The 27,703-nt window shown below is 65.8% G+C and overlaps 1 protein-coding gene across 5 annotated transcripts; it reads left to right on the forward strand.

Moving 5' to 3' along the window:
* Window positions 1-27,703, forward strand: CEP170B (centrosomal protein 170B). Of its 5 annotated transcripts, none has more exons than XM_058567858.1 (19): window positions 32-55; window positions 3,293-3,424; window positions 10,059-10,148; window positions 12,579-12,657; window positions 13,565-13,623; window positions 14,751-14,889; window positions 15,615-15,719; window positions 15,862-16,347; window positions 16,666-17,366; window positions 17,597-17,767; window positions 18,234-18,324; window positions 18,488-20,212; window positions 21,573-21,801; window positions 23,913-24,072; window positions 24,398-24,541; window positions 24,635-24,723; window positions 25,227-25,320; window positions 25,519-25,570; window positions 25,730-27,703. In XM_058567858.1, exons 2-19 carry the CDS (start codon window positions 3,320-3,322, stop codon window positions 25,963-25,965), a joined length of 4,755 nt encoding a protein of 1,584 aa, XP_058423841.1. In that variant the 5' UTR covers window positions 32-55; window positions 3,293-3,319; the 3' UTR covers window positions 25,966-27,703. The 5 variants fall into 5 exon arrangements, with proteins under 5 accessions (XP_058423844.1, XP_058423841.1, XP_058423843.1 ...); XM_058567860.1 differs by having other exon boundaries at window positions 21,678-21,801; XM_058567859.1 differs by lacking the exon at window positions 32-55 and adding an exon at window positions 517-576.

Here is a 27,703-nt window from a genome sequence, read left to right on the forward strand (position 1 = left end):
CGGAGCCAAAGGTTGGGGATGGGGACGCAGCTGGAGCCTGGGCTCCCGGACCGAGGTTAAGCGTTAACCCGCGGGCCCAGGGCCAGAACTCGGGGTTGCTTTGGGCACCGGGTTCCGCCCGGCACGCAGGGGCGGGTCCCCACGCCGAGGCGGGGGGCGGGACGGAGACGGGGAGGTGAGGGGTCGGGGGGCGAGTGGGGAGGCTGGCTGGGCCCGGGTGGCTGAGGCGTGGGCTCGGGGGGCGGAGCCGCTGCGCCGCTGGGGACGGGGGCCGCGCTCACCTGGCGCGCTGGGCCCGCCCTAACCTGGATTTCCGGGGACGGGGGCGGGGCGGGGCCGGACCGGGGCGGGGCGGGGGTGGGGCCGGACCGGACCGGGGCGGGGCGGGGGCCCGCAGACGTCAGGGACCCGCCGCGCGAGGCCGCGGGCCGCCGCTCTGCGCGTGGGTTCGGCCGGGGCTGCCGCGAGCTTGCGGGCCGCGCCGGGCATGTCCTAGGCGGCGGCCCCGCCCAGCGCTCGGCGGGCCGGGCGGGAGGGCCGGGGCCGAGCCGGGACCCAGCCGGGATCGAGCCGCAGGTAAGACGCACCGCCCTGCGCCCGTGGCGCGGGGGCCTCCCTCGCCCGCACCTGCGCGCCTGCGAGGAGGAGGCAAGGGACAGGGGGCAGGGGAGCGGGGACCCCGCGGGGCCAGACAAAGGCTCTGGGGTGGGGGACCGCCGGCGCACCTGGCCAGGCCAGTCCCCGCCGGCGCGGAGGCAGCCCAGGTCTGCGCCAGGCCGGGAGGGGCCGCCCGGCGCGCGTCGCCGAGGCCTGGAGATGGGGGCGCAGGCCCGGGCGCCGGGGTCCCCGCCCAGGCACCGGCTCGGCCATGGCCGCCCCCGGCGAGCGCTGATTCAGGAGAAGGCGCCGCTCCCTCCCCCTCCGGGCCCGGCGCTCCCGCCCGGCCGCCTCCCGGCCTGGTCTCTCCTCCCGCGGTCCCTCCCTCCGTCTTCCTCCTCCTCCTCCCTCTCTCCTCATTTCCCTTCGCCGCCGCCGTCCCTGCCTCCCAGCCTGTCCCCGGCCTCCGTTCCGTCTGCTCCTTGCGGCCGCCCGCCGCTCCCAGCCCCTCGGCGACTCCACCTCCTCCCCTTCTCACCTCCAGCCGGGTGGCTCTTCTGGCTGGGGCGGCCGAGGGGACAAGTTTGGGGTGTTTATTATTCTCCCTCCTAGCAACGATGGCCAGCCCAGCCCCGAACCGACCGCAGGCCTTTTTGGAGCGTCCACAGCTCCCAGGCCTGGGCCTTTTCAGGATGGCCTGCGATGGCACAGGCTCAGGGGGCTCGGCTTCCCTTTGCCGAACGCAGAGGCTGTGGCCTCTTCTGGGTGGGGTCTCCGTGCCTGCTGCCCATGGGGAGCTGGTAGCAGGTGAAGGCAGAGTGCGGGGTGCCGGGTCTGTGCTGGGTGCTGGGAAACGCAGTAATGGGGCGGGGCTCCCCAAGAGAGAGCCTTGTCATCTCCCCCAGCTGCCCCACTGAGGGGTTTTCTAGGAGGTTGGGGTTGTGGAGGCCTCCCCAAGGCCGCGGAAGTCCCCGCCCCCTTGGCCTCCAGGGCCTGCCCCTCTGGCTGGACCCTAAGGAAGGGCAGGGGGCCTGGGGTGAGCTGGCTCTGCCCAGCGGGAGCTGCCTTCTCCTGGGGCGGATTTTTCCACCTCTTCCCCCATGCTTGCCTGAGGTGATGTGAGGGTACAGTGACATGAGGGTATGCCATGGGATACGTGGTCACTTGGGCCTTTACAGATGGGTGGGGCCTGGTGGCCTTGCCCACTCCCCCTCCCCACGCCCCCAGAAGCTGAGCCCTGGGCAAAGAGCCTCATGGCTGAGGCCTCTGGGTGTGGGCATTGCAGGGACAGGGTCTGGGGACACCCCTCTTCCTCACTCCCACCAGGATGCCAGCACCATCATCTCTCCCTGGTTATTGTCTCACCTCCGACTAGTCTCCTGCTCAACCTCCCATCTGTTCTCCATGCTGTGAGTCAGATCATAGACTCAGGGCCTCCAGGGCCGGCCTCATAGGCGTGTGACCAACACACTCGCTCAGACCCTGTGTTTGGTTTGATGCTCTGCTCTTGTTGCTTTGGAACTCTTCTTAATTTTTGAACAAGGTATTGTTCCTTTTCCTTCTGCACTGAGCCCCACAATGATGCAGCATGTCCTGGGCCTCCAGGGACTCCCCTCTCTCACTCCAGGACAAGCCACAGGACTCCCAGGGGCGTACAACCCAGCGTCTTTGCACTGGCTGCTGCCTCTGCCTGGAACGCGGTCCCCTAGATGTTCACATGCCCACTTCGCTCGCTCCCCACCTTGCTCAGATGTCACCTTCCCAGCGCGCCTTCCCACCCCTGCCCCAGCCCGTTTTTCTCTGTGTCCCTCGCGCATTCTCACGAGCCGCCATTTGCCTGCTTTGCCCCCTGCCTCCCTGGCCGGAGGGAAGCCCTGGGTTGTGGGGACGCTGTGTGTCTTGGTCATGGCTGTCTCAGAGCCCAGGAGACCGCCTGGCGCGTGGCAGTGCTCAGGATGCACTTTACCCAGCATGTGTGTGTGTCAGCGGTGTGAGTGTGTGTGCAGAGAGTGGCCAGGGCACCTGTGGGCGGTGCTCTGGTACATGTGGAGGCCGTGTGCACGCATGTGGCACAGGCGTGTCTGCACATTTGGCGCCTATGCACCTCTCCTGGGGTAGTGACACGGCTCTGCTCGCGTGCGCTGGGCGAGCAGGGCATCTGTGCAAGAGCGTGCACACTGGCCCCATTGGGGCCTGCGCTGTCCTAGAGCAGCAGGGCCTCAGGCTGCCCAGGGCCCGGTCTTGGGACGACATCCGCCCTTGTCATCACTCGAGTTGCCCCCACTGTGCCCCTCAAGCCACCATGCACTCCCCTGCCCACCCTGAGCACCCCAGCCCCTCAGACTCTTGTCTCGCCAAGGCCCCCAGGACCTTGGGCACCAAGGCACCACCTCCCTCTTGGGCACCGAGGGGCTACCTGATGCCCTCCTCACCCGGTACTGTTCTGGTCTGGGGGCCTCTGCAGGAGCATGAGGGAGGAGCAGATGATCTTCACTGGGGAGGGGTCCATGGGGCAGACACACTCAGGGAGGCAGTGGCCTATGTGGCTGGAGCCCAGCGTGTCCAGAAGCGGCTGCTGGGGTGGTGCCGTGAAGGGGCTTGAACCTCAGGGGCAGGGTCTGTGCTGGGCCTTCCGTGTGTCAGGGGGCCTGGGCCCTGGCAGGGGAGCCCCACTCTGATGACTCCTTCCCCCCAGGGCCAGACGGGCCTCACCAGTGCCAAGATGAGCGTCACCTCCTGGTTCCTGGTGAGCAGCAGCGGCACCCGCCACCGGCTTCCTCGAGAGCTCATCTTCGTGGGGCGTGATGAGTGTGAGCTCATGCTGCAGGTGAGTGGGGGCACCCTGGGGCCGAGGGGGGGCAGGGCTGGAGGCCAGGAAGGTGCCACCCTCCTTGCTGCTGGTGGACACCTGGTGAGGAGGCCTCGACGCAGCCCAGGCCCGGGCGTCTCCACCTGAGCCCTGGACCCACGGTGGGCTCTGGGGCCTTGGGTGGGCATGTGCAGGTGGGGTATGTCCTCACAGGCATGGGTCCCTGCCTCTGCGTGTCAGACCTTTTTAGACAGGAGGGCACTTAGGCTGCTAATTCTCGAGGCATCAGGGGCCCACCTTTGGAAGGTGCTGGAAAGCAGATCTGTCTGTATCTTTGTAGTCTGGGGACCTCACCTGGGCCATGAGTTGGGTGGGGAACCACGGGCTAGCTCTGACCATCAGACTGTCCAGGGGAAGGCTGGTGCCCCTTTGAGGTGCCCTGGGGGGCAGGGGGCCTTTCTCGGGCACGTGAGGCTGACAGGGCACCAGGCGCTGGGCAGTCAGGAATTTCTCTCTGCCCCAGGTTTCAGAGTCCAAGTTTGGCTTCCGTGGGGCTCACACGTCTGGCTGTTTGGGAACAAGAAGGGGTGATGGACTGACCCTGTAAGGTCTACCCAGCTCGGATTCCTTGTCCCTGCTCCTCATGGGTGGACTGAGTCAGGCTCCCTGCAGCCCTGACCCCTCCTCAGTGTGGCACAGGGGCCCCTGTCCCCGAGCTCCACGCCCCCACTGTGGGGCTCTCAGAAGGGAGCGGGTTTCCCGTGTGGGCTGGTCTGGCCAAGGGGCCCACTCAGGTGTCAGGTGAGGCCTCGCCCAGACCCTGGTTCCCTTGTGCAGCCCCAGGATGCGTGGGGCTTGGACTGCAGTGGGGGTCCCAGCCGTGTGCACGTCCACTTGGACAGCAAATGTTTGTCTCCAGATGTCCTCTGATTTGCTTGACCCAGACCCAGCAAGGCCTTCTGTTGCCTCTGGTTGTTCATCTCCTCAGGGTCTTAACAGTCTCTCCCCTTTTCCCCTTCTCTTCATCCTTTGGACGTTGGAGACCGAGTTGGGGGCTCTGTAGGGCAGTGGGCGCATGTTTTCTCTGAAGGCCTGGGTACATGTTGAGGCCTCACGGGCCACACGCCTCCATCACAGCTACTCAGCTTTGCCGTTGTCACGAAGAACCGGTCTTGACAGTAGTAAAGCAACGGGCGCGGCTGCGCCAGTAAAACTGTATTTACAGACACAGAAATGCCAATTTCATGTCATCTTCACGTGTCATAGAACAGTCTTTTGATTTTTTTTAAACCATTTCAAAGTGTACAGTCCTCGTGGAGCAGCCGGGGTGAGGTCTAGATGTGGGCACTGCTCCCCTAGGGTGTCGTATGATGTGACCCGAGTTCTCTCTCGACAGGAGGGAGATCTAAGGGGTCACCACATGGGCCCTGACCCCTGGCAGGTGCTTATGTTCCATGCTGTGCCTGTGTGGCCTGTCGATGGCCACCTGGGGTGGCCAGGAGAGCCTCTTGGAGGAGGTGGCGCTTGATGGGAGCCTGCAGGTGCCTGTGGGTGCTGGGGGGCGGTGGATTTTGGGGGCCTCCAGGTGCCGGGGGCCTTGGGGAGCTGGGGGCCCAGCGTGGGTGCCCCTCCTGCCCCAGCCTGGCTCTGTCCCCCTGCACCAGGCCTCATTCTGCTTGGTTCCTTTTCCAGGTATGGGGGGAGAAGCTCCTGGTGGGGGTCAGGGTGCTCAGAGTGAGTTTGGTGTCCTATTCCTAACTTCTGGCTAATTAGTGGTGGGGCGCTGAGCAGGGCAGGAGCAGGGGTGCTTCTCAGCCCTGCATTCGGGGCCGGCCTCTGGCCTGAGTGCACCTGTGTTCCTGCCCCTTGCTGACCTGGGCGGTTTCCACCACATGGAGAGAGTGAGGCAGGTGTAGAGTGAGTGTGGGATTGCTGTCCCCCCCGCACCCCCCTGCAGTCGGCCTACCGCCCTCCTGCCCCAGCCCACCTACCCCTTGCTCAGGGTACCCTCTCATCCTCGCAGGGACTGTGCTTTCCTGCCGGCCTCCGTCACCCCTCACTCTAGTGAGGAGTCCCCACTAGGGAATCCTCACCTCCCACCACTGCAGCCCGGCCCCAAGTCCACACCACCGCCACACAGCCCAAAGTCCATACCACTGCTGCCTGGCCTCATGTCCACACCACGGTGCAGCCCTGTCTCCACTGCACACAGCCCCGCCTCCCCTCCTCCCAGGATGGCAGCTCCAGCCTTCCTCTGGCCTCTCAGCTCTCCCTCTCTGCCCACTCACCTCTCCCTGGAGGTCCTGTCCACACCCCCAGCCTCAGTTTCCTCCTCTGCTCAGATGATTCACACGTTGTCTCCCGCCTCCTACATTCATCAGAGCACTCCGGCCGTTAGGCCCCCGCTGGGCCCCAGCCTCTCCCCACACCTGCCCTGGCACTCCGGATCCCCCTCACCCCATTTCAGCCCCTCCACTCGGGCGCCCTTGCCCGCCCTGTGCTCAGCAGCCAGCTCCTCTGCACCTCTCCCTGCTGCGTGCTCCCGGAGCCCCCTCTGTGGTGTCCTTGCATTCATTCCCGCGTTTGTCACTCAGTAGTCGCCGTCAGCTGTGCCTGGCGCTGGGAGAGCCACGCAGGACCCTGCCCTCCCTGGGTCTCCACTCCAGGGTAGGGCCGGCCACAAATGTGTAAGCAGGAACCCGATGATTCCCCAGGGGAGAACCCGAAGAAGGTGGCACTAGCGATGGGACAGCAGGGAAGTCTGAGGGGCTGACTGGAACCTGTGACTGTGTTGATGTTTTGCTGAGAGCTGAGGAGGAGGAGCAGGGGGCGGGGCAGAGGTGCTGTGTGGGGAGGGGCCTCCATTCAGGGGAGAGGGAGGGGGCTGTGTGGCGAGGGGGAGACAGGCCAGGGAGCAGGGGGCCGTTTGGGAGGCTGTAGGCAAGAGTGGCTGTGGCTTGGCGCTGGGGGCAGGGGAGGTAGGGGAGAGTTGTGTTCTGGAGGCAGAGCCGGCCCGCCTGGCCACATGCCGCCCCTTCTCCCCAGTGGCCTGCGTTTGCTCACCACGGTGTCCTGGCTCCCAGCGCAAGCCTGGCACAGAGCTGGTGCCCAGCGAGCATGTGTTAAATAACACAAACGTGAGCAGGGTTGCTGCCCAGGGCTGCCTGGTGTCAGAGCTGAGACTGCTGCCGTGGCTCCTGCCCCCGGGCGGCCCAGGGCTCTGGCGCACGGCCTGTGTGCATGTACACACGCAGCTGTGTATGCGCACACACGTGAGTGCACGTGCACGTGCAGATGTGTGTGCATGTTCATGCGTGTATGCATATGTGTATACGTGCACATATCATGTGTACACGCACACATGGATGTGTTGCACATGTGTGTGCACGTACATGTGCATGTTCGTGGCGAGGTATCCTCTCTGTTTGCACTGGTTCACCCTGGGGGAGTGTGTGACAGCCAGAATTCGTCTGCTCACATCCTTACCTGGAAACCGTGGCCCTGAGGGGGCGAGCTCGGGAGCCCCCTGCACACACAGCAGGCCGAGCCCGGCCCTGTGGCCTCTGTGGCCTCACTGGGTGACGCTGGCTGTGAGCTGGCAGGAGGGCGTGCCCAGAGCCCCGGGCTTTGGCACTGCCAGAATCAGCATGGCCGGGGTGGGGCTTTCACTCACAGAGGGCATCAGACACGAATTTTGGAAGCACATCTTTATTCTGTTTTAAAGTGAGTACGAACAGTTAGACCCTTTTCCAAAAATCCGTGTGTTTGGAGCTTCTTAAGGCTGTTTTATGCATCTGTTCCACACCCGCTCCTCTTCCTGTGTAGCGGCCGCTCTCCATAGGACCTGGCTTGTGTCATTTTAAGTCTCGAGTCCCGGGCCGAAGGGCTACCTCCACCTCTCATAGGAGGCTTCCAGCCTCTGAGCACTGGGGCTCAGCAGGGTTGGGGTCTGCTTCTGGCCTGGGGCATCGGGGCGAGGAGGGAGGGTTCTGGAGATGGGGCTCCTCCCTGCCGTTCCTGTGAATTCTGGTGCTCTCTGCAGTCTAGCAAGGGGCTGACAGGAGCTGTGCCTAGTGACAGAGCCCCAGCTGGGAGCAGAGTGTCAGTCGGGGGAGTGGGCGGGGCAGCCCTGGCTCTGGATGCAAATGGGGGGCGGGGGGGGGGGGCTGTGAATCCTGGTGTGGAGCTGGCGAGCGGCCCAGTGGCATGCCCTTTCCAGACCCACAGGCCCCGTGGAGGTCTGATGTCTGGCCACATTGAATCCTGGTGTGGAGCTGGCGAGCGGCCCGGTGGCATGCCCTTTCCAGACCCACAGGCCCCCTGGAGGTCTGATGTCCGGCCACAAGGAGGGCAGAGTCTGGCCCCCCTGCCTTGGGGCTCGCTTTCTGGAGACCGAGGGTCCCTTTGAGTGTCAGGGCTGAGGTGGGCAGCTGGCCTGTTCTCGAGCCCTGGGTTGAGCACGGGAGGGGGCACAGGAGGCGGTGAGCCCCCAGCCCCATCAGTGAGCCCGCATCCTCCCAGCTGCCAGGCTAGACTCTAAGGCATCGTGGTGCATGAGTCGCGGGCCGCCAAGGGGGCAGTTCACTGACTGGTGGGCGAGCCTGAGCACCAGGCACCTGCAGAGAGCTGCTCATTCTTGTCAGCCCCACCCCCTGGGTGGGTTCTGGGGAAGCCCCTTCAACGCGGGAGGACCTGTGTGTGTGCCAAGAGACTGAGTCCCAGAGAAGGGAGTGCCAGTGTCCCCCAGTGAACCCCGGCCCCCCACCCCCTGCCTGTGCCAGGTGGGGGAGGCCCAGGCCAGGGCCAGTGGGAGGGGCTGCAGTGGAGGGTCACCAGGGCCAGCTTCCGGGGGAGGTGAGCACTGGGTGGCCTGGGTCGGGGACAGGCTGGGGAGTCTGAGGGAGGAGATGGTGCCCGCGGTCCAGGGCAGAGGCTGCGTCCAGGAGCTGTCCAGCTATGGAGATGGGGGCAGAGGTGGAGCCTGGGGGTGGGGCAGTAGGTCTCAAGGTCAGACTCACCTTGCCAGAGACCCATGGATTTGGGAGGCAGGTGAGTTGGCACCAGGAGCCCCGCCAGGATCGGTCCTGGGGGCCTCTCAGGGAGGGACACCTGGAGCAGGCCCAGGGGGCAGCACTGGGGCAGGTGCTCAGGGGTGGCCCTGGCTGGCCCCCGCAGACTCTGCTCTGCCCTGTAAATTGCCCCTGCACCCCTTCCGGAGGACCAAAGGTTGGTGGCAGGATGAGGTGTGGGCCCTCCCTCCTCCCTCTTCATCTTACCCCTCCCCCCAGATCCCCCACTGCAGCGTCATCGTTGTGGGTCAGGCCGTCCACCTTGGGGCCTCTGAGTCCAGGAGAGGCTGGAGCATGGAGGCTGGTGCTCAGGTCGAGGGCTGTGTCCCCCACCAGCCCCACCGGCTGCCATGTCCTTCAGGGCCTGCCCTGGCGTCTCTGCTGAGCTGAGTGACCTTGGATGGGGGCAGGGCTGCCCCCAAGCCTATGTCCACCCCACCCTGAGCCTGATGTGCCCTCCTGTCTCTGGATGAGGAAGGAGGCCCTGCCTTGGAACCCACTGGTCACTCCAGGATGGTGCGGAGGGACTGGGCACGGGGGAGCATCAGAGAGAGAGTGGGCTCCGGGTTGGTGGCTGGCTGCCTGGCAGAGGGGGAGTCCCGGCAGTCACCTGTGAGAACCGAGACGCCTGGTGGTGTGGTGATGTGGGGACTTGGATCCTGGGCCACCCTCTGTGGGCCGTGACCCCCTCATTCCCCCTGGTGTCCCGGAGGCAGGCCTGGGTGTCTTGTAGGGCACCGCCTGGCAGGACCACAGGGCCACATACTGTCATCTGGGCCAGCACTGGACAGCACCCCTGGGTTGGCCGCTTCTGCTGGCCTCTCCTGGGCTGGGCCCCAGGCCTGTGGCTCCTCCGTGGTGGGGGACCTGTGAGGGAGCTGGGTGACTGTCCTCAGGGAGGGGGTTCCAGGGGCCTGGGAAGAGTTAGAAGTGCTTAGGGCAGAAGTACCCATGTGTGTGAGTGTGTGCACGTGTGCGAAGGAGCTGGGTGGCAGGGTGTGCTCAGGGTGTATGTGAGCCCTGTGTGTATGAGCGGACAGCGGTAGAGTCTGAGAAGTATCACACGTGAGCATGTGTGCACGGGTCCATCACTCTGAGAGGTCGTGTGTGCCCCTGTGGGGCTGGCTGGGCAGGGAGTGGGGGAGGCCTCTCCCTAAAGCCCCCCCCATCCCTTGATCCTCCCTCTGGGCTCTGCTGGACTTGCCTGGCTGCCCTCGCCTGCCCTTGGGAGTGCACAGCATGTCCCAGATGATCAGAGGGTTCCCAGCCACTCCCACGGATAGGAGCGGCACCGGCCTGTTGGTACTGGGGAGGGCTGGTCACACAGGGAGGGGCCGGGTGGTAGCCATGGGGCGAGAGGAACCGGCCCTGGGATCTTGGCAAGTCCCTGTGGCCTACTCCCATGGCTGAGAGGGCTGGCTGGGGGAATTGTGGGTGGGGCCTCACTGGCTCCAAGGCCCAGGGGTCTGGTGTTGGTATCGTGGTGGGGTGGGAGAGGATGGGGGGCTCCTGCCGGGGATGCCTCTGCCTCCTGGGCCTCGCCCAGCCAGGAAGGGCACCTGAAGCCGCCTGTGTCTTCCCAGTCTCGCAGCGTGGACAAGCAGCATGCTGTCATCAACTACGACCAGGAGAGGGACGAGCACTGGGTAAAGGACCTGGGCAGCCTGAATGGAGTGAGTACGCTGGCCCCTCTGTGTGGGCCCTGCCCCTCCCCTCTCCATGTCGCTCCCTTTGTGCCAGCCCTGCCCCTCTCCATGACCCACCCTCCATGCCAGCCCAGCCCCTCTCCATGCCCCTCCTTCCATGCTGGCCCCGCTCCTCCATGACACCTCCCTCTGCTGGCCCCGCCCCCTCCACGCCCCTCCCTCTGCCCGCCCTGCTCCTCTCCATGCCCCTCCCTCCATGATGGCCCCACCCCTCTCTGCACCCCACCCTCCATGATGGCCTTACCCCTCTCCATGACCCACTCTCCATGAGGGCCACACCTCTCTCCATGCCCCTCCCTCCATGACGGCCCCGCCCCTCTCCATGCTCCAACCTCCCTTATGGCCTCGCCCCTCTCACACCCCACCCTCCTTGATGTCCCTGCCCCTCTCTATGCCCCTCCCTCCATGATGACCCCACCCCTATCATGCCCTTCCCTCCGTGCTGGTCCCGCCTCTCTCCATGCCCCTCCCTCCATGATGGCCCTGCCCGTCTCACACCCCACCCTCCATGATGGCCCCGCCCCTCTCTATACCCCTCCCTCCATGATGGCCCCACCCCTCTCATGCCCCTCCCTCTGTGCTGGCCCCGCCCATCTCTATGCCCCTCCCTCCATGATGGCCCCACCCCTCTCATGCCCCTCCCTCTGTGCTGGCCCCGCCCCTCTCCATGCTCCACCCTCCATGATGGCCCCACCCCTCTCATGCCCCTCCCTCCATGCTGGTCCCACCCCTCTCCATGCCCCACCCTCCATGATGGCCCCGCCTCTCTCACGCCCCACCCTCAACGATGGCCCCGCCCCTGTCATGCCCCTCCCTCCGTGCTGGCCCCGGCCCCTCCATGCCCGTCCCTCCCTGCCATACCCGCCCCTCTCCATGCTCCTCCCTCCATAGTGGCCTCGCCCCTCTCCATGCTCCTCCATGTCTGCCTGGGTGTCCTGTTTCTTTCTGTTTGGTGGACAGGGGCCTACCCTGGGACAGTGTTTCATTAAGAAAGCAAAACCACCAGCCTCCATTCCCTTGTGCCAAAGAAGGGCTCTTCCTCCTGCCCCCTCCAGCCTGTGCAGTCTGCCCCCCAATCCTGAGCGGGAGTCCCACAGCAGCCTCAGGCTGGCCCTGCCTCCGCCTGCAAGCGTTCCAGCAAGTGCTGGGCACCACTCGCTGGCTCCCATTTCAAGGTGCTCCCGGCTGGGGTCTCACGCTCTGCCCCTCAGCCCCCTCCTTCCTCCACCCTCCTGTCAGATGAAGCAGCCCTACCCAAATGGGGCTGCAGGAGGAGCAGGCCTGCCCTCTGCCCGCGTGGGCTGCACCAAGGCACTGGCCCAGACCTCATGGGCTTCCAGAAGGTTCTGGGGCAGCTGGCCGGATTCATGCTCCTGGATCCCGCAGGGGCGCATTTCTCAGAGGCCTGTGATGTCCACAGACCTGGGCCAACTCCTGCCTGCCCGCGTGACACGAAGCTCAGCCAAGGACGCAGGCTGGCAGGGCTGGTCTTCAGAGCCTCGCAGCTGTCCCCACGCCAGGCCTGCTGGCATCGGCTCCTTGCTCGGAGCCCAAGGCCTCTTACTTTACATACAGCGTATCCGAAACCGAGCTTGCACAGTTCCAGCCCGCGCCTGGGCCCAGTGTGCTCCACGGTTCTAGTCACGTTTGCTGCGCTCCCACCTCTGCAGGGGCAGACCCCCAGCCTGGGCCACCTCTTTGGGGAGCCACCCTCCTGCTCAGACCCTCAGACCCTCCCCATGTTTCTTGTTTCTTCTACTGGACTCTGGCACAGTTGCCATGCCTGAGCCACATCTGTCTTCCTGCTGTCACCCTGGCCTGCCCCAGAGGCCCTCCGAGTGCTAGGGTCTCTCGTTCATCCCACCACAGCATGGTGGCCCATGGCTGGCTGATTAGAAGCCCTTGTTGGAGGGAAGAGAGTTTCTAGGGACTGGCGCTTCCACGCCCTTTCAAGCAGGTGGCCTGCATGGGGGGGTGTCGTCAGACAGCCTTGCACCGCCTGACCCTCCTTGCCCTGGGGCCATCCTGTGGGCATGCCTCGGCCGCTCCAGGGGACATTGTGTGGTCTGGGTGGGGGACTGGGGCCAACACGAGCTCTGCGTGGATGAGAGAAATGGTCTGTTCACAAAGACATCCGAGGGTTTTGCTTGAAGGGCTCTGTCAGGGGCCCTGGGCACTGGGTGAGGCCTGGCGCCTTAGTCCCCCTTGGCCAGTCTTTTAGCAGCTGTCTGTCCTGTGGTCCCTTCGGGGTGCAGGGCTGGGCACACATGTGCTGGAGGGACAGTGCTGGGCCCAGAGCAGCATGGAGAGAGGGCCCGGGTTGTCCAGTTGCCAGGGACCCCGGAGTCGGTGCCCTGCCCACTGTTGGCTCAGCTCCACCACCCGTGTCCTCCCCAGACGTTCGTGAACGACGTGCGCATCCCGGACCAGAAGTACGTCACGCTGAAGCTCAATGACGTCATCCGATTCGGCTATGATATCCTTTCCCAGCCGCTCCCCCTCTTCTCGGCCTCTCCCTCGGTCCCCCAGCCACAGTGCTGTTATCCTGGAAGTGGATGGTGGCCTTGGAGGTCACCACTGGGCCCGCGGGGGTCGGAGGGCGGTGAGGGTGAGCCCGGGGCTGGGCTCCAGCCTGAGCCCCAGCCCCTGCCGCCCTTCTGCTAAGTTGAGGTCTCAGCCACTGGCGCCTACTGCCTGCCTGGCCTGAGCTCCCACAGGGCCCAAGGAACAAGTGACCGCTCCCTGGGACCCAGAGTCCCGGCCCAGAAGATAGTGGGTGGGGGCCATGGCTCCGTCCTGGAGCCCAGGGGCCCATACGCACAGCAGGAGCGCATCCTCTCCTCCTCCACCTCGGCGCCACTCCCGTTGGCACACCCACCCATGGGCCCTCCCCACCCCTGTAACCTTGGGAGGCCAGGGACTGAGGGGTGGTCTGGGGTGGGAACCGAGAGCTAGATGTGTAGCATGGCCTCTTGGGCCCCACCTGGCTCCTGGGCACATTGCCTGCCGTGTTTTGGGCCATGAGTAGGGGGGTGGAGGGCGTGCTGGTGGCCTGAGCGCATGTGCACGCTGTGACCTGGAGTGGCCTCTGTCCTGCCGCTCTGAGTGGGGGCAGCATGACCTGCAGGCCACTCCTGCAGTCTGGACACTTGCCTGGCGCTCAGAGACCCAGGGCCTGCAGGGGGCAGGTGGTGGCGTGGGTGTGGAGGGTTGTGCTTGCAGGTGTCCACACTGGGGGGCAGCACAGCCCCCTCCCCCGTTCCCCCTTGATCCGCCTCCCTGGGAGTGGTCCTTTCGTCTCCTTGGCCAAGGATGCCTGCACTGCGAGGCCTGAGGCCCCGCCCGGCTCTCCCTGCTCCCTGTTCTCCTTAACGCGCTGCCACATTCCAACATGTACGTGCTGGAACGCGTGCAGCACCGCGTCCCCGAGGAGGCGCTCAGGGTCAGTGCTGGCCCCTGGCCCCGGGGCCCCACATGCCCGCAGCCCTCCACTTCCCACGGGCCCATGCCATCCCGCCCTGGCCCACACTCCGGGCCTCTTGGCTGCCCTAGCCAGGCTGTGGCTGCGGTGCCGTAAGTCGGCCTGGCCCAGCCTGCTCTGCCGGACGGCCCGGTCTGGCAGGTGGGGAAGTAGTCATTCCCGCCCCCCAGGAGGATACACCCACGCATGGTGGGCATGGCTGCAGCCCCAGCAGAGGCTGCTGTACCCAGCAGGATGGGGTGGCCGAGAGGGCCCACCCCGTGTCTTGGGTACTGGGGAAGACCCCGGTCAGGCCACCTGGATGGGATGGCCAGGAGCAGGCAGGAGGTGGTATCTGGAGGCTGGTGGGGGCAGCCTTTGGGGACAGGCTCGTGGGAGGTCCTCAGTGATGGACGCCCCTGCGTACTCTTCCCCCTTGGGTCCTGGGTGGGGTATCTTCCCTTGCTCATTTGGGGGTGTCATGGAGCACAGATTTGGGGGACCCTGCCTAGAGCTTTACCCAGGAGCCCCATGTCAGATGGACTGGCCTTAGCCCCATTTTACAAATGAACCTCGGGCAGCACAGGGAGTGTGGGTGGCCTGCCCAGAGTCACACGGCCGGTCAGGGGCAGGGCCAGTGTGAGCCAGACTCTGATGACTGCAGCGCTTGGCCAGCTAGGGCCCACAGCTGTTGCTGTGCCCGGCACACATGCACACATACATACACACGTACCCACATGTGCACACACACATACATGCATGAATGCACACACACACATAGGGGCACTCTGCTCAGACAGGCTGCTGCTCCCCACCCCCCAGCCCCTGAGCCGCTGACCTCCTCTCTCTGGGGGCCTGGGATGGCAGTCTTCCCTCTGATGATTGCTGCCCACTCCCTCTGCCCCCAAACAAGCCCCAGCTCCCTCCTGGAGGCTTCGTGGTCCTGAGGATCCCCCAGGCTTGGGCGTAGACCCCTAGCTTTGAGCTGCTGACCTGGGCAGGTGTCCGCCTGTCCGCTCTGTGGGTGTCCTGAGGGGCCAGCGCTGGGCCCACTCTGGATGGAGAGGAGAGGTGGTCACCTGTCCCTCACCCCCACTCCATGCCCGCAGCACGAGAAGTACACCAGCCAGCTGCAGGTGAGCGTCAAGGGCCCGGCGCCCAAGAGGGGCGAGGCGCTGCCGGAGCACACGCCATACTGCGAGTCCTCTACCCCCAGGCCGGAGAGGGGCGACCGGAGACCAGGACCAGGTAGGACAGCATTCCAGGTGGGCTGGGAGGGAGCGGGCAGGGAGTGTGCATGCAGGCCTGCTCCCCACCCCTCTCCCCACTTCTCAGGGTCTCCTGGGCTCACACCCCCCACAGCAGCCTGAGCACAAACCTGCTCGTGTGTGAGCTCAGGGACCCGTGCACGCCTGTACCTCCACACCCCTGTGGACACACTCACCTGTGCACCCCTGTAGACACACCCAGCCATGCACACCCATACCCCTGCACTCTGTGTGGTCCAGTCAGACTGTGGTGGTACTCAGCCCCAGGGACACCCATGTGTGGCCTGAACCATTTACAGAGCCTTGGAGAGGGGCCAGCCCTGGGTGTGGGCTCACCACTGGCCTCCTGCCCCTCCGTTGGGCAGGCTCTGGGGGTAAGGACAGGGCTGAAGGGATTGCCTGCCCCAGGTTGGGGGCGCTGAGGACAGTGCCACCCCAGGAACAGGCAACCTGCGGGGAGGCCCAGGCGGGGACGGGGGAGGCGAGTGTCCACGGGACTCACTGCAGTTGTATGCCCCATATCGATGCAAAAATGGGGCTCAGAGTGGTTGGTGGCTGACCAGGGCCCTGGGTAGCTGTAAGTTGCAGCTGGGAGGTGATGCCAGGCCTCCTCCAGAGCCCAGCATCCCCTCCAGCTCCAGGTCTCCCCTCCTGTCTGTGTTAGGGCCACGGCCACCCAGAGTTGAACTCTCTCTCCCTCTGCAGAATCGGCGGCCTACCGCACACCCCTGTACGGGCAGCCCTCCTGGTGGGGCGAGGACGATGGTGGCACCTCGCCTGAGGACCGGCGCCAGGAGGAGCCTTACCCCGGTAGGTCCCAGAGGCCAGCCCGTGAGACCCCTGAAGTCCCTGAGGGTGGCCTGGCAGTGCTGGCTCTGGCCCATTGTCCCGGCAGGGGTGGGTGGGGTGAGGGTGCTGCCCTGCAGCGGCCTGAACATGTCACCCATCCCAGAGCGGCCCAAGGAGCTGGCACAGCAGGACGGGGAGCTCCCCGGGGCATTAGCCGGCTTCCGGGCTGCCACGGAGCCTCAGGGTTACTCGTTCCGGCGGGAGCCCAGCTACTTCGAGATCCCCACGAAGGAGGCCCCGCAGCCACCGAGGACCCCCGAGGTGCTGGCACACGAGGTGCCCACGAAGGACGTGGAGCCAGGCGGGGGCGGGGCGGCCCCCGTGGTGCAGAGCCACGCGTCTTTCACCATCGAGTTTGACGACTGCAGCCCGGGCAAGGTGAAGATCAAGGACCACGTCACCAAGTTCTCCCTGCGCCAGCGGCGGCCCCCCAGCAAGGAAGCCACGCCTGTCGAGGTGGTGTCTGCAGAGACCAAGGTGGCTGACTGGCTGGTGCAAAACGACCCCAGCCTGCTGCGCCGGGCCGGCCCCGGAGACGACCGCCACAGCACCAAGAGTGACCTGCCCGTCCACACCCGCACCCTGAAGGGTGAGTGCCCGGGCCACTGGCCCACCAGGCGGCAGTGACCACACGTCAGCCCGGGTCTGCCCACTTGCCTCGCCGGGGGGGGGCCCTAATCAGCTTGAGCGATTTCTATCTTTTAATCAATTGCCCGAGAACCGCGTGTGCAAGTGGGGCAGTTCGGCTGTGCCCGTTGCTCGTCTCCGCCTTGTGTGCTGCGTCCCCAACCGCATGTGACAGCTGTGGTTGTGTGTGCCAACCTCCTCGGGGGCGGGGTGAGGAGGCCCCCCAGGATTGCTGTTTCCTTTCCCTCGGCCTCACGAGTTGGGGTCCCCCCGCCCCCAGGCCACAAGCACGAGGACGGCACGCAGAGTGACTCGGAGGACCCCATGGCCAAGGCAGCCGGGGAGAGCAGCGGGGAGCAGGTGCGGCTGCAGAGGCAGATCAAGCGGGAGCCCCAGGAGCTGCTGCACAACCAGCAGGCCTTCGTCATCGAGTTCTTCGACGAGGACACGCCCCGCAAGAAGCGCTCCCAGTCCTTCACACACACCCCACCTGGGGACCCCAAGGCCGACAAGCGCCGAGGCCCTGGGCCAGCCGACAGGGACCGCCCAGGTGCACCGGTCCCGGCCCGGGCGGCGGGCAGCAGCTCGGGGCCACAGCGGGCCAGCTCGCTGAAGCGGGAGAAGACGGAGGAGCGGCTGGGCGGCTCCTCGCCCGCCGCCCGGGCCCCTGTCCGTCCCTTCGGCAGCGTGGGGCGCCGCTCCCGGCTGGCCCAGGACTTCATGGCCCAGTGCCTGCGGGAGGGCTCCCCGGCCACCCGGCCTGCCCCCGAGAAGGTGCCCCCTGCACTGCCCGCCCCCTTGACACCCCGTGGGGCCAGCCCTGTGGTCCCCTCAACTCCGCCACCACCCCCCGCCGACCCCCAGCTGAGCAAAGCGCGCAAACAGGAGGAGGATGACAGCCTCAGTGACGCAGGGACCTACACCATCGAGACAGAGACACAGGACCAGGAGGTGGAGGAGGCCCGCAAGATGATCGACCAGGTGCCCATGTCGGTGGGGTCTGCCTGGGAACCCGGCTTGCTTTCCCAGGGCTGGGGCTGTTTTCCTACCTAACACGTGAGCTGGACAGCCGGGCTGTGTGTCTCAGCCACTGGCCAGTCTGGCCAGCCAGGCCCCCTGCTCTTCTGGTGTCTGGAGATGGGGCCTATGTCTGAGTCGGGGGTGGTGTCTGGGCGCTCTGACCTGTGGTGCCTGGCTGTCCCTCCTGGCAGGTCTTCGGGGTACTCGAGTCCCCTGAACTCTCCAGGGTATCCTCTGCCACCTTCCGTCCAGTCATCAGAGGGGACAGAGACGAGTCTGGTGACGGAGTGGCCCAGCGGATGGCACTGCTACAGGAGTTTGCCTCCCGGCCAGTGGGCACGGCCCCCCAGGGGGAGCTCCAGGTGGGCGAGACTGAGCCCAGAGACCGCCCTGAGGAGGGCTCGGGCAGGGAGCGGACAGCGTCGGGGCTGGGGCCCCGGTCATTGGGTCCTGTGTACACTGGAAGGCTCTGGTTCTGCCTTGAGAACCCTGGAGGTGGACTCTGGATGAGGCTGGGCTGGACCTTTTCCTAAGGGGCACGCCCACCTGCCATGCCCCGTGTCAGGATGGGGGCCTGGGTGTGTGCTAAGTCCGAGGGGCCAGGCAGAACCACAGCTGCTGACCTCCGAGCCACCGAACCAGGCTCAGCTGGGGTCCCACAAGCCCAGGCGAGGCGACAGGGGGCCTCCTGGCTGTTTCTGCAGGGGGAGCCTGTGGCAGGTGTGGGTCCGGATGTGAGGGTGGGCTGCCTTTGACGCCCCCTCCTCCCCCTGCACTTCCCGAAGGGGCTGTGCCACAGACACCTTCCTGCTCTTCTTCTCTCTGCAGGGCCTCCCAGTGCCGGGCTCCCCCGGGGGTCAGAAGTGGGTGTCCCGCTGGGCCAGCCTGGCCGACAGCTACTCGGACCCGGGCCTGGCAGGTAAATGGCTCCAGTGCTGGAGCGGGGTGGCCAGGGTGGCCTCAGGCCACCGGACTGGGGACGCGGGTGTGAGCACGTGCCAGCCAGGCCTGGAGGAGGGTCATGTGCATGGAGGGCCTGCAGGCCAGCGGCCAACCTTACCAGGCTGCCCTTGTCTTCACAGAGGACGGCCCTGGGCGCAGAGCTGGGGAGCTTGAGGGGGCCCTTCCTGTGCGCCAGCGGCGACTCCTCCCACAGCTGCCCAGTGACAGGGCAGACAGCCCAGCCGGCCCCGAGGCTGCCAGGAGGAGCGGGCCTGGGCCACTGGAGCCGGGCAGTGAGCAGGCCAGCCACCTCTTGGGCCAGGAGGACCTGGAACCCGACAGCCTCAGTGATGCCAGTGGGTCAGACGGGGGCCGGGGCCCTGAGCCGGGCGGGAGCTCACAGGAGGAGAGACGCAGGAGCCCCCAGGAGGGTCTGGCATGGACGAGGGGCCGGCGCTCGCCAAGGGCCCCCGGGGAGCTGGCCCCCACCTCTTTCTTCATCGGGGACCAAAACGGGGAGGCCACTTTCCCCCAGAAACCATCTATGGCTCCAGGGGAGGTGGAGGGCCCAGGGCAGGCAGCCCAGCCCAGCCTCCCGGCGAGGGACGGTGTCTACGTCAGCTCCAGCGGGAGAATGGTCGTCCAGCTGCGGCCAGGGTGGTCCCCAGAGCCCGAGGGCCCCACTCCGGCCCCGCCCAAGGAGGCTCTGGCCTTTGTCCGGCAGGAGAGCTTCACCAAGGAGCCAGCCAGCGGCCCCCCAGCCCCTGGCCAGCTCCCGCACATCTCTAGCCACCCCCTCCTGCAGGACCTAGCCTCAGCCCGGGCCTCGCGAATGGACCTCCACTCCCAGGACACCCACCTGATCTTGAAGGAGACTGAGACGGCCCTGGCGGCCCTGGAGGCCCACCTGCTCTCCAAGTCCACAGAGGAGGTGGAGGGCGAGGGGGTCAGTGCCCCTGGGCCACCGGAGGACTCCCTGTCCGGAGACTCCGACTTGGACACGGCAAGCACCATCAGCCTGCTCAGTGGCAAGAATGGGCCCAGCCCGACCAGCCCCCAGCCCACAGGGCTGCAGAAGGAGAAGCTGCCATCCCCACCAGCAGCACAGGAGCCGGGGAGTGCCGCCCTGAGCAGCGCCCGGGAGCGGCTCTCGGAGAAGCAGCGTCGCCTGCCAGGCCCGATGGACATGGGCCGCGGGGAGCCAGCTCGGCGCCTGGCCGTGCGGCGTGGCTACGGGCCCCGGGGGTCCCTGGACTGGCCCGACGAGGAACGAGGCTCCAGCCTTGCCCACCCACCCAGCTCAGACATGGTCACCTCCGACCACGAGACCCCTGCGGCTACCGGGGCAGGTCGGCCAGCACCTCGCCGAAAACCTACCGCGCCACCGCCGTCCCCGGCTGCCCAGGAAGAACAGAGCCGCAGCTCAGCTGGCGCCCAGAAAGCACAGCAGGCGCTGACCCGCTCCAACAGCCTGTCCACCCCTCGGCCCACGCGGGCCTCCCGGCTGAGGCGGGCCCGGCTGGGGGACGCCTCGGACACAGAGGCCCCAGATGGCGAACGGGGGCCCCTGGCCAACCCCGAGCCAGCGGGGCGGCCAGCCCCCGAGCAGGGCAAGAAGCTGTCGCGCCTGGACATCCTGGCCATGCCCCGGAAGCGGGCCGGCTCCTTCACGGGGCCCAGTGACTCAGAGGCGGGCCCCACCCGCACCGGCTTCTCCGGCCGCAGCGTCGAGTTGTACTGCATGGGCCGCAAGCCCACCGTGGCCGAGGCTCGGGCTGCCGCCAGGAAGGCCGCCACCACCACCACGGCCCCCCGCCAGCCCTTCAGCAGGGCCCGCCCGGGCAGTGCCCGATACTCCTCGCCCAGTGAGTGCTGGGGGCGGGCGGGCAGCCCTGGGCCCAGTCACCCCGGGCAGGGGGTCTGCAGCTTCCTGTGTGTCAGCCTGGTGTCAGGCTGTGGGGCTCCCAGTCCTGTCCCTAGAGGAGCCCCTGTTCCCAAGAGCAGGCATGTTGCCACAGACACACACAAGGACACCGAGTGTGTGTGTGCGTGGCAGCGGCACGCCCCTAGGCTGTCCTAGGCAAGGGCCCTCACTGTGTCCAGTATGGAGGGGCTGGCCCCATCTTCCGGCTGGGCCTGCCTGCTCTTCCCTGGAGTTCCAGCCTTCAGGCTGGGAGCCTGATGGCTTGTGAGGCACATGTGGAGGCCTGAGCCGTCCACTGTGAGGCAGTGGGCCTGGGGAGGGAGCCCCACCCCGGGCTGCTGTGGTCATGCATCTCTGTTAGGGGCACCCTGTGAGCCCAGATCCGTGGCCAGGAGAGGGCTGTCAGCGTCCCCCATCCCCCATGAACAGCAACCCCGTGCAGACTGCGGTCCGTGCGCACAGCGAAGGGGAGCTGTGGCCGCCAGAGCTGGTGTCCTTCTAGGGTGGTGGATATCCACGTTCACTCAGTGGGCTCACCCTGCTAGGGAGCCGACCCGTCCTCTGGGTGAACTTGGCCTGGCTCCTTGATGCTGCTGCTGCTGCTGCCTGATGCCCCTGCAGGGCCAGTCCCCTCCCACTGGGTTTGCTGGGGGGTGAGGAGCGCTGAGGGACGGCGTCCACTGGAGGAAGGGGCAGAGTGGGGTAGGATGGCTATGGGCTGAGGATTGCGCTTGCTTGGCAGGAGCGCTGCTCCCTGCTCCTCATTTGCAGCCGCTGTGGGGGCTCAGAGCAGGGGTCAGGTCTGAGAAGGCCAGGCAGCCACAGGGAGGGGGTTGCGAAGGCCGAGCTCGGGCTCTGACCACAGGCTGTGCTAGACCACCCTGTACAGGCCGGTCCAGAGCCAGGGCCAATCCACATGGGTTGGGGGGGTTTACTCCCACTTGGGGTGTCTAAGGGCACCACTTCCCTGCCACCAAGGGTGCTGGTTCCTGTCTAATGGACATGGCCCCAAACCACTGGCCCACCAGCCACAACTCTGGGCTGCTCTCCAAGGGGCTGTGGAAACGCCAGGCTGCCCGTCCCTGCATGTGCGTCTAGGCTGGTGGTGGCCTTGTGGTCCCCAGAGCTCAGCAGCTGCTGGCGTTTCAGCTGAAGGGCTCCTGGGTGCAGGGGCGCCAGCTGCCATGCCGCCTGTCCTGCAGTACTGGGCCTTTGCCTGAGGACCCTGCATGTAGCTGCCTCAGGGTGCTGAGCGCCGTTCTGTTCTGTTCTTGCTTCTGGAACCAATTCATTCACCCCAGGCACACGTCGCCGGCAGCAGGGCTCAGATTGCACGTCCACCTCTGAGGAGGAGTATGGCTCCCACCATGGCTCCCCCAAACACACACGCTCCCACGCCTCTACAGCCACTCAGACCCCACGGGCTGGCAGCTCTGGCCGGGCCCGGCCCCGGGACACAGACGATGAGGAAGAAGAGCCTGATCCCTATGGTTTCATTGTGCAGACGGCCGAGATTGCTGAGATTGCCAGGTGAGTGGCACCTGTTCACAGCACAAGCCATTGATCTGCTGGGTACCTCCCCTTGGGTCCAAGAGTACCCTGAGGGCAGGGACTAGACTGGGGCTCTCTTCCTGAATGGGCTTGGCAAATGTTTGTCAGATGGATGGATGGTTGGATGGATAGATGGATGATGGATGGATGGATGGGTGGATGATGGGTGGATGGATGGTTGGGTGGATGGAGGGTGGATGCTGGATAGATGGGTGGTTGGGTGGATGATGGATGGATGGATAGATGGTTGGGAGGACAGAGGATGGATAGATGGATGGTTGGGTGAATGGATGATGGACGGATGATTGGATGGATGGGTGGCTGGGAGGATGGAATGTTGGGTGCATGGACGGACAGATGGACAGATGGATGAGTGGGTGAATGGACAGACGATGGGTGGATGAATGGATGGGTAGATGGATGGTTGGATGGATGGATGGGCAGGCAGACGATGGATGGACGGATGGATGGAAGGGTGGATGAATGAATGAATGCAGATCTGTCCAAGAGGGTGGAGGATCTCTGGTATGAGGAAGGCCTCTACCAAGATTTTTATTAAGGATGAACTCTCTCACATGGTCAGTCAGTGGAGGAAGAGTCATTTCCAGGCCAGGTGTCAGGGAGGATGGTGCAGAGAGGTGGGCAGGAGGAGTCCTGGGGCTGGGTGGATGGCGAGTGTTTGGTATTGAGGATGCTGAGCTTGAGTCCGTGAGGCACCTGGAAAGAGGTGACTAGAGGCAGGTGGCTCCTAGGAGAGTGGCCTGTGGGAGATGGAGACATGGGCATCATTAGCACAAAGATGGTGACTGAGGCCGTGGGTCACCAGGCCCAGGGTTGTGCAGAGAGGATGTGGAGAGCGTGAAGGGAAGAGGGCCAGGGACCGAGCTCGGGATGCCCGAGGGGTGATTGGAGGGAAGTCACCTGTGAGAGCGGTGGTGAGGAGGGGGTGAGGGGCTGGCTGAGAAGGCAGGGTATGGGGTTCTGGAAGGAGGCACTGCACTGGGTGAGAGAGGCGAAGGGGGTGGAGGGCCCCGTAGACTTCCTGAGGTCCCTGCTTCCGGAGTGGGCAAGCTTGAGCCTACCAACCTGCTGGGCACAGGAGGCAGAGGGAGCAAAGGGCCAGGACCAGAGAGGGAGGACCAAAGGGCCTGGGCAGGTGGAGGGCGGGCGCTGAGGCAGGGGCACATGTCATTACGGCATCACCAAGAGTTTGAGGGACATCCTCTGTGTCCTTTTGATGTAGGAAGGGTGGGACGCGGTTGGGGAGCCCCCATCTTGAGGGGCTGAGGGCAGCTCCGATGGGGGGCAGAGCTCGGGTGGCTATGCCAGGTAGAGGCTGGAGTTGCCGCTGGGAGTGGGTGGGCCCTGAGGGCCAGCTGGGAGGCACCTGGGCAGAGCTGGGACAGCTGAGGGCAGAGACCTGGTCCTCAGTGGGTCCCAGGCCCCTGTCGCTTGGGTGACCGCAGGGGTATAAGTGCCAAGGAAGCCTGAGGGTGAGGGGGCCAGGCTGCTGCTGGGGGCTCAGCCTCCCTTGGCCTCTCTTCCCTGTGGGGAGGTCCCCAGCCTCCCTGGGTCTGCTTGTTTCACCCTCTGGCCTCTTCTGACCCTTGTCTATGACCCCACCTCTCCCCTGCCTCAGTTTCCCTGCTTGCAGAGCAGGGCTTATGTGGCCCACAGGTTCTCTGGCAGCCCTGATGTCCAGTCCTGGTAGCTAGAGGAGGAGGAGGTGATGTGGCCTGCGTGGGAGACTGTGGGTGTCTCCGCCACCCCTCTCTGCCCCCAGCCCCACCCCTACCAACCCCCTTGGGGCATCGGGGACTTGAGCCTCTCTATGGGGCCCTGTTGGTCATGGCATTACCAGTGGCCAGTTGGGAGCAGTTTGGGCCAGGCTGGAGGCTGCGTACCCCATCCCCTGCCCCGCACCCAGCAGCTACCTCCTGGGAGGGACTCCCGCCCCCACCTGGGAGGGGGTGTCTGCCTTGGGAAAGGGAACGTTGAGTCCCATCTGCTCCTGCTCCCCAACCTCCCCTGCGCTGGGGCCCAGCCTAGGAGGACCCCACAGGATCTGCCTTCTTTCCTGCTGGCTGCAGGCTGAGCCAGACGCTGGTGAAGGACGTGGCCATCCTGGCCCAGGAGATCCACGACGTGGCTGGGGACGGCGACTCGCTGGGCTCGCTGGGGTCTGCCCGCAGCCCCTCCCTCAACAACGTGCCCAGTACCCCCGCCTCCACCATCTCCGCCCGAGAGGAAGTGAGCTCGGCCCCTGCCCTGCTGAACTCCGGGCCGTGTCTGGCCTCCCTGACCCTCAGGCAGCCCTGCACTCCTTGGCAGAGAGCGGTCGTGGCCGTGAGCCCTCACCAAGGCTCCATGTGCTCAGCTCCCGCAACAGACACCCCGAGAGCACGGGGCCAGGACCTGCCTCCATTGGGGGTGGGGGTGTCCAGGGACCCTGAGGGGACGGGACTTGGGGTCTGCTCTGTCCACCTGCTGTTGTAGCGGGGGAGGTGCAGCTCTCTCCACCTCCTGGTGGACGCCCCCACCAGCTGGGCCAACGCCGCCCCCCTCCCGCCCACAGCTGGTGCAGCGCATCCCCGAGGCCAGCCTCAACTTCCAGAAGGTGCCGCCCGGCTCCCTGAACTCTCGGGACTTGGACCAGAACATGAACGACCGCCGTGAGGTCCCCATGGCCAACAAGACACGGCCTCGGAACCGCGAGGAGGCAGGCACCCCACCCACTCCCCGAGCCGGCCTGGCCGGGTGCTGGGGTGGCCGAGGGAGCAGGGTCTCCGTGCTGATGCCTGCCTCCTCGCAGGTGATCTTTGATAACCTGATGCTGAACCCCGTGTCCCAGCTGTCCCATGCCATCCGAGAGAACACGGAGCACCTGGCCGAGAAGATGAAGTGAGTCGGGTGCCCGCAGGCCCTGCGGCCAGTGGGAGCCCGGGGGGGCGGGGGAGCCCGGAGCCCACCACTGCTCCGTGGACGCCCAGCCAGACTCCCTTCAGACACAGATATGAACATGTGTGCAAGCCAGGACTGTGCTGGGGCTGACGTCCTCCGAGGGCACACTGCCCGATGAGTGCACGTCTGAGCACACACTCACGTGTAGCTGAGCCGTGTACGCCTTGTGTGCACACACAAGGCGTACACGGCTCCCGGCAACCAGACCCTGAGCCTGGGGGAGTCCTCTCTGTTCCCCAGCCCTCCCATGTTGGGCAGAGAGACAGGGACTCTGATACTTGCCAGTCCGGGTCCTGCTCCGGGCCTGTTTCCCCTGGGGCACAGGAGGGGGTGATGTGAGCTTCACCACGGCGGGCGGAGTGGTCTGGGAGGGTGCCGTGCCTGGGTTCCGTTGTCACCATCCTCTGCCTGCTGCCCCCACCCCCCACCCTCTCGGCGGGCAGGATCCTCTTTCAGAACACAGGGCGAGCGTGGGAGGAGCTGGAGGCCAGGATCAACGCTGAGAACGAGGTGCCCATCCTGAAGACCTCCAACAAGGTGTGGGCCGGGACATGGGGGCCGGGACATGCTAGGACAGGACGGGCCCTGCCTTGTCCCCTCAGCCCGTCTGGCCGCAGGGAGGGAGTGGCGGTGCTGGCCCGAGCCTGGGACCCGACGGCTGCCCCCAGAGCCCCCGGGAGAGATGACCCCTTGGTGGTCCTGCTCCATCTGCCCTCCTTCCTGGCCCCCTTCCAGGAAATCAGCTCCATCCTGAAGGAACTGAGGCGTGTGCAGAAGCAGCTGGAAGGTGGGTGTGGCTCAGACTTCGGGGGTTGCACTGGGGCTCTAGCGCGGGGCAGTCAGAGGGGGCCGGTGGGGACCTCAGTGGAAGACCTGACTCACCCTGGGTGGGCACGGGAGGCCAGGCAGGACCCTCTGGCCGGCCTGACCCTCCCCACCCCACCAGTCATCAATGCCATCGTGGACCCCAGCGGGAACCTGGACCTGCTGACCGGAAACAGGGGCTCCGGGGGCTTGGCCCAGCTCGGGAAAGGCCGGCCTGCCGCCCAGAGCCCGTCCTCTCCCCCCTCGGCCCTGCCCCTGAGGAGCTTCCCGCCACGGGCCAACTGCGGGTCCCCCAGCCTCCCAGACCCCGCCTTCCTCCCCGACTTCCTCCCAGACGCCGAGAGGTTCCTGATCTAGGCAGCGGGCCGGGCGGCCTCCCTGTGCGCGCCCAGTGCCTCCCGCTCACCCCGTCCATCCATCTGCCGTGGCGGCCCCTCCTGGCTGCGGAGGGCTCACTGCAACACCCCGACATGTGCCATAACCCCGTGGGCGAGCGCCTCCACGCCACCCTCCTCAGTTCCCGGCCAGCACCCCAACCAGACTGTCTAGCCCCTGTGGCCGCCTCGCTGGCCTCCTGGCCCAGCTCCTGCTACGGCCCCTGCCAGGGCCAGTGTCGCGGGCGTGTGCCACCTCCTCTCCGTCGCTGTTCTTGTCTTTTGCTTTCGAGGAAAGAGTACTTTGTGCCGTTGCAGCAGTCTCCCTGGCCTGGAAGGGCCCCCACCCCACCCTGCCTCGTGGGCTGGGGCAGCTGTTCCGGGAGGCCCCATGTGCTTACCTGTCCTGTCCCCGTGTGCTGGCCGGGGCCAGGCGGAGGAAGAGGGGCTGGGCCGTGGGGTCATTCAGTGCCAAACACAGAGCCAGGGGGCTGGTGACGACCCAGGACTTGAGATGCAGGCAGGGGGCAGGCTGGGCAGGGCGCTTGCAGCTGCCCCAGAGTACGGTGGCCCAGGACAGGGACGTGGCCTGTGGAGATGGTGGGGTAGGAGCCCTACTGCTTCGAGCCTTTGGTGCCAACACAACTGCCAAACCCCTTGAGCGTGCAGGCTGCTGTGAGGGGGCCTGAGTGTGGGGGACCGGCCACGCACAGGTGTACCGCATGCCAGACACGCCCATGCTCACCGCCAGCCCGGCACATGTCCACGCTGTGGGGTGTGTCCCAGCGAGGGGGGCTGGGCCTCTGCACTTGGCCTTGGTGGTTCTAGGCTGGCAGAGGTGAGCGCTAGACCAAAGTGGCCGGAAACCAGGCTTCCGGAAGCTCGCTAGACAATGCACCCTCCGCTGTGACCTCAGCCCTGGCCTCCCGGATGCTGTGGGCATTAATTGGGCATCTGCAACCGGCTCGGGCCGCATAGGCCCCTTCGCTCCTGGTCCCGTGGGGGGCAGGGATAGGCCCCGGGAACAGTCTTGTTTTCTCAGGATTCTTTCAGCTGGGAAGGTGCCAGGTGAGCTGAGCGCGGCCCCGCCTGGGGGCTGATGTTTCTGGAGCTAAGCCAAAGAGCCCGGTGGCTGTGGCCGGTGGGGTGGGCTCTGCACCCCCCTGGCATTTGTGCGAGTGTCGACGGCTGGCAGCGCCCGCTGGAGGACCCCGAGGCTGGCGTGCGAGCCCGGGCTGCAGTGGCTGCCGTGTCTCCGTGTTTACATTGAGCTGACTTGGAGCCAAGTGCTCAGGTCCTGTGTCCCCACCTGGCGTTTACGTGTGTGTGTGTGTGTGTGGCGGGGGCCCCGCCCGGCCCCGCCCCGAGAGCCTGCTGTGTCTACATGGAGGGGGTGCTAGTCCTGGTCCGCCCTGCATGCCGCTCACTTGCCCTCAGCACTGCCCCCCCGACCCCCGGAACAGCTCTGGCCCGTCCTGTCGTCCCCGACCTCCACCCACACCCCTCGGCGATTGCTGTACGGTTTTTTTTATCCACAAGTTCGTGTTCCTCCCTCCAGTCTTCGACGTGGGATCGGTAACTTATTGTCTGGCTTCTCGGAGGCACCTCTGTGTGTTTGTCCTCCGGTGGTCTTATGGAGGTCTCAGAAAATGGTTATTTTATATGATTTGTCATGGAACTTGTTCTAATAAATCATTCTTTTATCACGTGGCAACATCCGG

Source organism: Diceros bicornis, chromosome 24 (assembly GCF_020826845.1).
Source record: "Diceros bicornis minor isolate mBicDic1 chromosome 24, mDicBic1.mat.cur, whole genome shotgun sequence".
Taxonomy (NCBI): Eukaryota; Metazoa; Chordata; class Mammalia; order Perissodactyla; family Rhinocerotidae; genus Diceros; species Diceros bicornis.

Coding starts and splice junctions, on each gene's coding strand:
- CEP170B (XM_058567861.1), top strand. CDS start 3,320: ATGAGCGTCACCTCCTGGTTCCTGGTGAGCAGCAGCGGCACCCGCCAC. Junction 13,624..14,750: donor TCCCCGAGGAGGCGCTCAGG/GTCAGTGCTGGC, acceptor CCATGCCCGCAG/CACGAGAAGTACACCAGCCA. Junction 17,367..17,596: donor CCCGCAAGATGATCGACCAG/GTGCCCATGTCG, acceptor CCCTCCTGGCAG/GTCTTCGGGGTACTCGAGTC.